General features: G+C 41.2%; 1 protein-coding gene across 1 annotated transcript in view; it reads left to right on the plus strand.

The window, feature by feature from the left end:
* MIMS2 (mitochondrial inner membrane scaffold 2) overlaps positions 1-12,226 on the plus strand; it is a 110,324-nt gene that overhangs the window by 46,339 nt on the left and 51,759 nt on the right. Inside the window, exon 2 of the mRNA XM_086932485.1 lies at positions 7,584-7,756. Coding sequence (XP_086788611.1) covers positions 7,584-7,756 — 173 coding nt within the window. The remainder of the gene's footprint in view (positions 1-7,583; positions 7,757-12,226) is intronic.

The following is a 12,226-nucleotide window of genomic DNA, read 5'->3' on the forward strand; positions in this document are numbered from 1 at the left end:
CCTTTTTATGGGATGACGCTTGTCAAATGTCTTTTGATAACATCAAGGAAGCTATTGCTTGTGCCCCTACACTACAAGGTTTTAATCCGCTCTTAAACAAGTTTGTCACTACTGAAGCCAGTGGCACAGGTTTAGGGAGTTTTGTCTCAAATCTCTGAGCAGGGTAAAGAGGTTGTTATAGCCTTTGCGTCACGTTCTCTTTCTCCCACGGAAAAGAAATACTCTGTGATAGAACGAGAAACTTTGGCTTCTGTGTGTGGGCCATGGAGCATTTTAGGAAATGTATTTGGGGAAAGAAATTTATTTTACGTTCTGATCACAAACCGTTAAACAAACTGCTTACAACGGAAGGTCTTTCAAGAGCCTCGGCAAGAATTGCTAGAATGTCAATGAGACTTCAAGGTTTTGTGTATGAAGTATAATATGTCACTGGGGCTAAAAATGTTATTGCAGATTTCCCCAGTAAACTTTCTCTACCTCTTAAGGAAATTGATTGTGACCCTTGGTGTGATTTTTGTGTTGCTGGAGTGTTTTCTGACCCTGCTGGTTTACGTAAGGATGATTGGCAAGAAAAGTATAAGAAGGATGACATTTTGTTGGATGTTAAAAACAGGATCACTAATGGTTGGTCTACTGATTGCAAACTTAAATTAGATTTAAGAGCATTTTGGGAGGGACGTGATGAATTGAGTGTTGAAGGTGAATTTATTTATAGGGGAGAAAAAATTGTGCCGCCTATAGGTATGCGAGCAAAGATTTTTTCTTTTGGTCATGAGGGACATCCGGGCGTGTTTTACACAAAAAGAAACATCAAAGCATTATACTGGTGGCCAAGAATTGACTTTGAGATTGAAAGATTTGTACGTGCGTGTGTAAATTGTGAATTTTCAGACAAAACACAAAAGACACTCCACACCCCTATGTCATCACTTGCTTGTCCTAATATACCATGGGAAAATGTTGCTTTGGATGTCATGGAACCTATTGTTTGGCAAGATGGTGTTACCAAGTATATTTTAGTATTAGTTGATCTCTTTTCCGGGTAGATTGTGGTTGAAATTGTCTTGAAGGTAGACACTGGAAGTGTAATTGGTTTCCTAGAAAGATGTTTCTTAAGAGAGGGTTTCCCAGCGTCCATCTTAGCGGACAATGGCGTTCAATCTAAATCAGATTTGATGAAAAAGTTTATGGATTATTCAGGTATTGAACAGAAATGTACTGCTTTATATCATCCTAGAGGTAATTCTGTTGTGGAGAGAGTTAATAGAGTTTTAAAGGGTGTCTTACAGTTAGCAAAAAAAGGGAACAAGAATTGGGATGATGAACTAAACAATCTGATATGGTCATAAAGAGTAACTGTCTATGATACGGTCAGAGAGAGTCCGTTCGGATTAATGCGTGGAAGGTTTCCTCAGCAGGGTTAATTCTGGATGGATGGGTAGAAGTAAAAAGTACGAATGGGATTCTGAACAGGTGAAGGAATCCATCAACCACTTTCAATGTAAAAATTAATTTTATTTAGACGCTAAACATGGTACCAAAGAAGTTTGTATTAAGGTTGGACAATGTGTCGGGGTTAAATGTGAAAAAAAGTTGAGCAAGTTACAGTCTAGGTTTTTTGATCCTAGGATTGTGACTAAAGTCATGCGCAAAATGGGAGGTGAGCTGGGGATTAATTCCGAAGGGATTGAATCTGATGATCATGTGAATATAGGGGAACCTGGTTTGGATAATGGAGTCTTGGCTGAAGAGAATAGTGTGAAAGAGAAATCCAGCAAGTTTGGAAGACTTGTAAGAAATTTGAGAGGAGTTTTTTTAAATTTCTTCATGTGTTATTGTGTATCCTTTTTTTTTTTTAAGGGAGATGTGTAGTAACATGTATCTCTTTAAGGTGGGTTGGAATATAGAAGTATGGGGATGTCATAAGAATGTTAGTGCTGAACAGGGAATACTAGAATGTTGTTATTTATTCTCTGCTTGTCCTTTACTGAGCTGCATGCACTTTGTACTTTGCTACATAAAATAAAGTATTTACTGAAGTTCCTGATTTAAGTGTGATTACTACAGCTGCCCACTGGGAATCCTATTCCTGCTCCCGGGGAGGGCCGGTCTAGTATGGGTGTATTATTAATATTCTTTTGGCTCAGGAATATGTTCCTTTAATGTTGTTATGGATATATTAGAATGTACTTCTGTCATGTTGTTGGGGGTTCTGGAATGTGGGGTTTGCAGCACATTGACTGTCCTGTTGCTGTGGCAAGCGGTCGCAGGTCCTATCTGTGGAATAAACCTGACTTTGGAAAATAATTAATCTTTCGGCTTTTCACTCCGTGACCATTCCACATTTTTAATGGCGACGATTTACTAACTCAGAGATTTAGGACCCCCTGACCACACATTCATATTTTGAAGAAAATACCTCATTGTCTCTTCTGGATATTTTGGGACATTTCCGGATTTCACACACGTAAGTAGTGTGTGCTGGAATTTATTGAGACCGATTTTCATGTGCCAATGCATACCTTGATCTTGTGAGCCTTCATTGTGTTTGTCGATCAGTGTGCCCCTTGCATCCTTTGAAATTCTTTTTACCTCGTTAAGATTCTTGAGCTGGACATTCACCTGCGCCTGCTGCCTTTTTAAAACCATCTGCTCAAGATTGACGTTCTTCTGCGCCTACCACCTTCTTCAAGAAGCTGTTCAGGACGTCCTAACATCAACGCACTGCTCAATGTTGCAGTTGTTGCAGTATTACTTCCATCACCTATTGAAATGCACGCAACACACGTTCTTTGGTGGCCATTTTGATTGGTTGGGCATTTCTTAATTGATTCCTCAGGAAACACGCTGTTCTGTGTACTTAGTTTTGGCTTGTTTCTATGACAGGCAAACGTTTCTACTTATTTTGTACACTTTATTTCTGCTTGCTTCCGTGTCAAGCCCATGTGTGCACATTTTTACTTTACCATTCATCAACTCCACTTTTTCCTGTTTACGTAACAGGCACAAGCTGCTCTTTTTACCTTTTATATTATTTCAGTCCACATTCTCGTCTGCATTTGGATTGCAAGGTACTTTAATTTCTTTCATATAATTGTTGCAGTTGTTTTATTTGCCTGTTGGGAATCATCTACTGTGACAGGCACACATTCACAAAACGTTCATTTTATTATGTTTCTTTCTTTAATATAGCTACTTCTAGTAATGTTGTGCAGCCGTAACTTTTATTACAAAATTCAGGTAAACCACTTATGGCATGGCACAAGTGGTATAAGTTTTTTGAGAATTATCTAGTTGCTATAGATGCTGAAAGATATTTAGTGGCTAGAAGTAAATCTTTATTATTCAACCATTTGGGAAGTGCAGGCCAACAAGTTTTTGATAACCTGCCAGTTGTAGTTGCACCCTCTGGTGATGACACTTGGGATGTGTATTCTGAACCTTTGTATGAATGAATTCACCAGTATTTATAGAGCGCACAGCTACTCTGTTTGGAGTGTCCCGGCGCTAACAGTTCACATGAGCATGCCCAACTAGGGGCTTTTATGCATCATTGTTTTTTACGTTCGCAAAGGGGCAGATTTGCAGATTCGGCCCCTTGAAGATCGCAGTTTTTGCATTTGGAATGCCTCAATGCAAAAACCGCTATTCAAGTAATCGCAAAATTTGAGATTACTTAAATTGCAATTGCTTTTAGGGAATGACAAATTGTGATTCCCTAAATGCAATGCAACCAAAAAAATTGTGATTTCGCTTTCAAGAAACGCAAAATACAATCAACTTAAAGTTGATGGTAATTTGCGAAAACTTTGAAAATGCACAAAAGTGCATTTTTCAATGTTCTGTGTTGTACATACACATGCCCTTGGGGCATGTGTGTGTGCAACATGTATTTTAATGGCACTTTCAGGGGTACATCAGGGTGTTTTTTTAGCACCCTTGCACCCTTGAAATTGCGTATGCCACTATGCCCATATTATTGAATGGGAAGCCACTTCTTATTTGCGAGTCGCAAATAAGGAATGTGTAGGAATCGCACATTTTTTTGCGATTCCTACATGCATAAGGAATTGCGATTCCTAAATTGCGCGTTTCTTAATGTTTCTCTATGTTCTTAAATAGCCATGTTTTTTGAAGTGGCAGAGAACTGTTGATGTTTTCAGAGCTGCCGGCAGTTTCTTCCAGGTGTGGGCTCCTAGAAAGCCAAAGGACCTACCGCCTCTGCGTACTAGGCTGTGTTTTGGGAATTCTGGCCAGTTCGGTGGAGGACGATCTGAGTGTCTAGTAGGTACCTATCGGCTAACTTGTTTTCTAAGGTAGGCAGCGCCCGTGCCATGTAGGGCTTTGAAGAAAATAAGCATTACTTAAATGTTGTCCTTTCCCTCACTGGGAGCCAGTGTAGGGACTTAAGATGGGGGAGTCATATGTGGTCTGGGTTTCAGTATAAGAATTGCCCTTGCTGCTGAATTTTGCACTACCTGGAGGCGATGGAGAAGTTAGTCCGAGATAGAGGACATTAGCATAGCCCAGTCTGGTCGTGATCAGCGCCTGTACCCCTGTCGTCCTGGAATCCAGGAGGAGCAGCGACAGAAATGTATTTAGTATCCGCAGTACTCCAAAACAGGTTCCCACTAGGGCTTGAACCTGGGACCGCATTGAAAGCTCACTATCAAAGTGGAGCACAATAAATGCCTATTTTTTTTTTAAGCTGACACTGCACCTGAACTCTCCTCACTGGTCTTCTGTGATACACGAGTGACCCACTTTATAGGTATTTTTGATTTCCATATGGTCGACAATTCACTGTACAAGGGAGTGGCAACTAAGTCTTGGGTCCTATTACTCATCACTTTAGAGGAGGTCCTTGCCATAATTACGAGTGTTGAAGTGAAGTCAGATGGGCTCCTCTTAAATCTCAGGTGAATCTGTGGGGTCCCATTTTGACTAGGGTACTCAATGCAGATGTTGGGGGTTCGATTTCCCCCTTCCTGGGCTATTTCAACTATAATTTTCCTTTTTAAAAAGGGGAACAAATATGACCTGAAATGTTATCGGCCTATTTCCTTCCTGGATTCTTTTGCTAAACTGATGAGAAAACACCTTCCTCAAAGACTGAAGAACTGGGTTGAAAATAATTCCATCATATAGGAGACACAGTATGTGTTTAGAAGAGGGCGGGTGACTGTAGAGCAACGTGTAAATATTGAATTGCTTATAGAGAGTACACTAAAGCTAAAGCTGTGTCCCTCTATTTATGCTTTGCTGACCTAAGCAGTGCCTTTGATCTGGTGGACCACTCAATACTCTGGTCTACTTTGATCTCCCTGGGTGCCCTGAAGAATATTATTAGCTTCCTTGAAAGCATATATGTAAACCTACGGGATGCGGTGCAGTATGGCCCCAATAGGTAAAGTTCCTGTCTTTCCAAGATCAAGAGGAGTATCAGAGAGGGGTGCGTGCTGGCGCCATTCTTGTTTTCCCTTTTCATTAACCCCTTCGCTGCTGGCCCGTTTCCGCCGCTGTGCGGTAAACAAACGAACAGGGCGGGGCCGTGACGAATCCCAGCCGTCATCAGCACACGAGCACCGCAGAGCGTGACGGCTGGGTTCGTCACCAGCATGCAAGGGGTTAATGGGTGGATGACACCCTGCAGAGTTTTCAGGCCGATGCATCTATTGTCAATGGCAGCTCTGTGCCAATCCTATTGTATATCAAGATACTTCCCTGTTATTCAGGACACCGGTCGGCCTACAAAGATTAATGGACTCTTTTGGGTATTTCATGGCATCTAGTAGAATGAAAACTAAAAAGGAAAAAACATTTACAATGATCTGCGGGGAAAAGGTGCACAAGTGCAGGGCCTTTTATATGGAGTGTTTCCCAATTAAAAGTGTAAATTCCTTTTGCTAGCTAGGGATTTTATTTCCTAACACTGGATCACGTTTCAAATACTCAGTGAAATGGAGTCGAATATGTTAGGAGTATGTAGGATCTCCCATAAAATCGATAGTCTGCCAGTTAAGGAGATGATCGAAATATACAAAGCGAAAGGTGTATCAACTGCTACCTATGGGTGCAGGCTAGGGGGTTATACACCCACTTAATCCCTTCAGACAGAGGAGACTTGTTTCCTCAAACGTTTGTTGTGTGTACCTAGATCTGCATTATATTTTATAGCTCATAAGGAAACAGGCCTGCACTATCTGGAGGACATTTTAGCTTTATAATCCTGGTTATTGCAGTGGAGAGGTGTGTTGCAGCGGCCAGGGTAGCTGACTTCGGAGCACAGGGTCTACTGTTCGATCCCGGCTCTGGCCGCAGCTCAACACCATGTGACTCTGGGCAATAGCTCTCTTAATTTCCACGACGGCCCCCTGCGCCTTGAGACCTGTAAGGGTGATAAAATCCGGAAAGACCTTTACATTTACATGTTATTATGGCAGTCAATTTGGGCAAAAAAACGAAACCAGTTTTGCAAAGTCTATCATCCTAGACTGCGTCACATTAGACTATGCTCTTAGGAGTCCCTGTTTGTCTTATATAAACAATTATTTTAGTCTATTTGATCTACCTGTTTCTAGTGACCCAAAAAGTATCCTTTCTATTGAGAAGTGTAGTTAACGCCTCTTTTATGAATTATGGGCAGTAGCAAAAAATGTGTGATGAATCCAGGAAGCAAACAGTTATGACAGTAATCGAATGATTTGCCAGATGGCTACCAATCACACCTGGCCTGGGTAACCAATAGCCAGCACCTTTTTGTCCTAACTGGACTGCGGTTGGGCACTGTTCAACACTTGGTTGCCTTCATGTAATACCCCGTCTGCTTGCGATGGTGTATTGGTGCAAAGCACGCAGCACTTTAGCTTTTTTTGTGGTTTTCATTCTGGGTTGAGTAGACGTTACATAAAACCAATTTTTATTTTACAAAACATCAGGGATTTTAAAACCGCCGCACACCATATATATTCACACTTGGGTATCCTTTTGTATGTTTTAGTACTGCAATTTATTTTGGTGGTTGATAGTGGATCTTTGCTAGTGTTGGGCCCCTTTTGCACCCTAAGGTGCAGAAGTCAGGACAGTGAGGGACAGTGTGAAGTTGGTCATTTGGGCATAGAATAATAGGTTGATGTTCTGCTTCCTAGTGGTGGTATTGGTGGTAAGGAACATTTTGACCAATTTAGTACTAATCTGTTACAAGACCTGTGTTTTTATGGCTGGTGATTGTGCTGGAGATGTCAAAGCACTTCATTGATACAGGTACACTGTTAATTTGCCTTATACTTTTCCGAGGAGGTGATGATGACAGGGAGGGGGTTTTAGTGCTAACATTAGGCCATTGCGTAGTGACATAGGTTAGCCTCTCAAAGCACCAATAAACGAATGTGGTAAACAAACACTGGTGAATATCATCTAACATAAAGTGACCTGACTACACAACACTATGTATGTAGCACCAACATAAATAATGCATGTCTTTTATCACTTGAAATCTAATCTAGCTCTTTGTACCTGATTTCTGCAAAGAGGTACTAATTATTAATCTGAGTATTTCACCAAATTCTATTTGTTTCTCCTAGGAAACCAGGGTATCCTCTGAAAAAGAAACCACGGAACCAGTACAAGATGAAAAGAAGCTCAACAAGTCCCAGCAACTTAAAACAGTTTTTAAGGAGTATGGAGCCGTGGGAGTTTCCTTTCATGTTGGAATTTCATTAATGTCCTTGGGAATGTTTTATGTAATTGTTTCAAGGTAAGCATAAATGGTGCATCTTTATTAGTTTAGTTGTTATGTACGCCTTGTGACCTCTTAATACCATTTTGTATTTTTTAGCACTTTTTGTGCTTGCATTTTAAGGCCAAATGTCTATTCTTAGATGCAGCTCTACAAGTCACAGACTAAGTTTGCTACAAAGCATAGGTTGTTATGCAGGGCTCAGTACATTTCTCTTAAAAGGAGGGCGCTGCCACCTCTTTTGAAATGTGGAAAGGTTAATTTTTAATATGGGGGATTTTCATCATAGCATCTACGCTATCAAAAACTGTTAGAAGCAGTGTATTTTGAAATTTTTAATCCGATCACTGCATAGCAAGGGGGTTGCTTTGTCACTATTCATTACTGGAAAGCCTTAGGACATGTAGCACATTAGGACATCCATCCTGCAGCAAGACAATGTGCATGACAGGGCCAGGTTGCCATTTTTAGGTCTCGCCTGGTGTTGCAGCGCTACAGTGCTTAATTTGTAAAAACAATAAGTGTCAGGGCCCTCGTGAGGAGGCCACTGCAGATTGCATCACCTATTGCCCCTGCCAGTGCTGCCAATAAAAGCACCAGCACAACTGTGTGAAGAGCAGCTGCTGTTTATTGACAACTCCTGTTTCTTCCATTGAGACTCCTTTCTATCTTCCTAACGCTATGCTTTAAACTACTACACACAACAATTACAATTCAAACAACATAAAGGCACAACATATCACACACAGACACTCAATAAGACATAGCTAAAATACAATACCATTAGCAAAGCAAATGTCTTTAACTTAAACAAAGGCGAGACCTATTACCTTTCCAATGCTTGTTATTTCTGGCGTCAGACAAGACCTTTTTGATTTGAATAAAATATGTATAATATTCTTGCATATAGAGACTTTCAGCCTCTTCTCTTCATCCATTGGTCTGTTGTGTCATTTGCGTTTGTTTCCACCCATTATAGCATGGGGCAGTGGGGTTAGGCTGCTCAAGCCACTGGTTAACTTTACTTCTTTATCAGGCCCCATCTCCTGCCAATGTTGTCGTAAAGTTCTTTTGGAGTGGGTTTTTTTTCTGACTGCTGGTATTTCACAAAATATCACATTTGTTCCCATTTCATTCTTTTTTCATGTTTTTCTTTCCTTCTCACCTTCTTTCATTCACTCTTTCGTTCTTGCTTTCTTTCTCAAAAGTAATACGCCTGTATCCTATGCCAGGCGTGACTGATTTACTTTTTAGGCCTTTTTAAGCCAAGACCTTTTGATTTTAATAAATTATTTGTATACCACAGTTACTTATAGGGGTTTCAGCCAGACTTCATCCATTAACCTATGGTTGGTGTCATTCACATTTTTCTTCCACCCCCTCCAGCATGCATTAAAGGGCAAGGCATCATCCCTCTTAAGCCTTTGGCTGACTTCACTGTGAGTAATGTCATGCTGCCCTTTCACAAGGAACACATCCACACACAAAGTAGCTCCCTTCATTAACAGAGTTCTATGGTAATATGTGCGTTTTTTTAGGTCAAGAAAACTTTTGTCTGTAGCACTTGATTTTTTTTTCTTCTGAGAGTGATTGGGGCCTGAAATTATCCCGAACAATAACGTTTTACAAAGACCATTATAACATAAAACAAGAATTGCCAGAAGGCTGGTGGCTAATACCAGACCAATTGGCGTTGCCGATACTTTGTCACTAGGTTTTATGAAATAACTGGTTATCATTAGCGCTTTATTCCGCGATCCAGGCATTTGTAAGTGCTTCATCTAAACCTGTATTTTGACCCTATACCTCCATGACACTTGTTTGTTAGGTGAAAGTGGAAATACAAAATAAAAATTGTATTGGTGAAATTCAACCACCCAATCATATAACCTAGCTGAGTGATAATATTTCTAATTATTTGATTGTTGTCCTACCAAGAAATGAGGCTTTCTAAGTCCCCGTAACTAGAATGCTTTCTTTGCTAAGTCCTTAGAGAGCTCCCACATTGTGTTACTATACTACATTGGTAAGCTTTGCGTTTCCTTACTCGAAATCTCATTTTTCCTAACATATTATTTTTCTGGTTATTACTGTGACCTAACTATGCTTCAGGCGCTGTCTCTTTAACAATTCAGGAATCTGGTAAGCATATTATGACAATCAGCGGAACTAAGTAATCATGGTCTACTCACTATAATTTGTATTGTAAGCGGGGACACGCAGACAGGGTAGCTTGTTCAATCTTCTTCTTTATTTAGTAGTAGCAAGTAGTACAGCAACATGAGCACAGGACCTCCTCCGCCTTCCCCTCCAGCAACTGACTCCCACCTGCATTCTACAAACGACCTTCCACGCACTCCACACTCGCACGCCATACACGCTCTACACTCGCATGCCATACACGCGCCACACACACACACGCGCCACACACACGAGACACACACGCACGATACATGCACGAATACCACACACCCTCCTCCTCAAAAGGCTAAGGAACCACCATAAGGATCACCCTAACTTAAAATCCAAAAACCTAGCTGGCAACTTCCTTACTCTATCGCCACGGCGGAGACATTCACCACTAATATCAACATTAGAGCGAGATGGTCCGACACCCTCAACATCTATAACATCTCTAGCACTAGAAGGACCAACGTCACCAACGTCAACAACATCCCTAGGCTCACACGTACCTGCATTGCCAGTCAGCCTCAAATCCTTAACCAAACCAAAATCATCGCCTAACAAGTGACCACTACAAGACCCACCATCGGAATGTACACCAACCACAACCCTCCTCTCATTACAAAAACTCAATTGACGAAAATTCCACCTTTTGCCATCTTCCAATTCAACAGCACTACCAAAAACCTTAATTACCTTTAAAGGTTTGGACCATACACTTTCACCTTTCAATACCTTCCTAGGGTTCTTCACCCTAACCATCTGACCTATCTTAACTAGAGGCCAGTTACATCTGTTCCCATGATACTGCTGATTGCGGTCTTGATACCTTTTAACTTCAGATCTGACTTCTTCATCAACATTCTTGGTGTTACATTGCATTTTATTATTTCTCTTTCTTAACCACCAGGGAACCAACCCCGTAAATGGCTTTCTGCCTCTTAAAATTTCGAAAGGTGTCTTCCCAGTAGCTGAGTGGGGAGTTACACGATAGGCAGTCAACCTCTCTTGCAAGGCCTTCCTCCAGGGTAACCCTGCACTCAATGCTAATTCAATCACTTCCTTGACCACCCTGTTGAAGCGCTCAACCTGGCCATTTCCCTCTGGGTGGTACAGTGATGACTTAATGTGCTTAATGCCCATTACCAATAAAAACTCTTCCATTTTTTGTGAAACAAATTGGGGACCATTATCCGAAACCAACATTTCAGGTACACCCTCTCTCGAAAATACATCCTCTAAAAACTCAATGACAACATCCGTAGTCATTCCATTCACCATTCTTACCTCGGGCCATTTCGAATAATAATCCACTAATACAATGGCATAGCAATCTGTAGAAGACAAAGCCGAAAATGGTCCCATAAAGTCGATAGCTACTTTCTGCCACGGGTATTCAGGTAGCTCCACCATGGTCAATGGTACACTCAACGGCTTAGCCACTTTATCGCTGCTGTTACAGATTTTGCAATCCCTTACTAATTTGTCCACCATGGAGTCCACACCTGGCCACCAAAACCACTCCTTAACTCTTCTCTTTGAACTGGACATACCTCCATGTCCAAAATGGCTTCTCTCAGCAATGTCCCTCCTTAAACCAACTGGAGGCACAATCCTGTCACCTCTTAAGATGATATCATTGACAATACATAACTCATCCTTAATCTTAGAAAAGGCAATAGATTCACCACGTAAATATGACTCCCTAGGCCATCCTTCAACTATGAATCGTTTAATTTCTTTCAGGACCACATCCTTCTCCATCTCACTCACCCAAGATGCTTCAGAAATACTGCTAACAACATTCTCAGCGTCTATAAGAAATACATCCTTAGCGGTAAATGCCACTTCACAATCAGTGTTGGTCTTTGCATCAGACAAATCTGCATTGGGTAATCTAGATAGGCCATCAGCAACAACATTGTCTTTACCGGGAATGTATTCAATATCAAAACTAAACATTTGCAGCTTTGAAGCCAAACGAGCTAATCTTGGCGTTAAGTTCTTCCCGCCCTCAGGCCTCAAAATGTTCACTAATGGTTTGTGGTCAGTACAAATTTTAAACTTCCTTCCCCATATATACATTCGAAATCATTCAGCTGCCCATGAAGCGGCTAACAGTTCCTTTTCTATAACGGAGTAGTTCCGTTCCGCTTTGGTCAAGGTACGTGAAGCGTACGCTACTACCCACTTTTCAGACTTGACCCGTTGGGAAAACACAGCGCCAATGCCATACCCAGACGCATCCACAGATAGAACACATTCCGCCGTTGGTAAAAAAGGTTTCAAACAAGGCGTAGTAAC

This window comes from Lissotriton vulgaris, chromosome 7, assembly GCF_964263255.1.
Source record: "Lissotriton vulgaris chromosome 7, aLisVul1.2, whole genome shotgun sequence".
NCBI lineage: Eukaryota > Metazoa > Chordata > Amphibia > Caudata > Salamandridae > Lissotriton > Lissotriton vulgaris.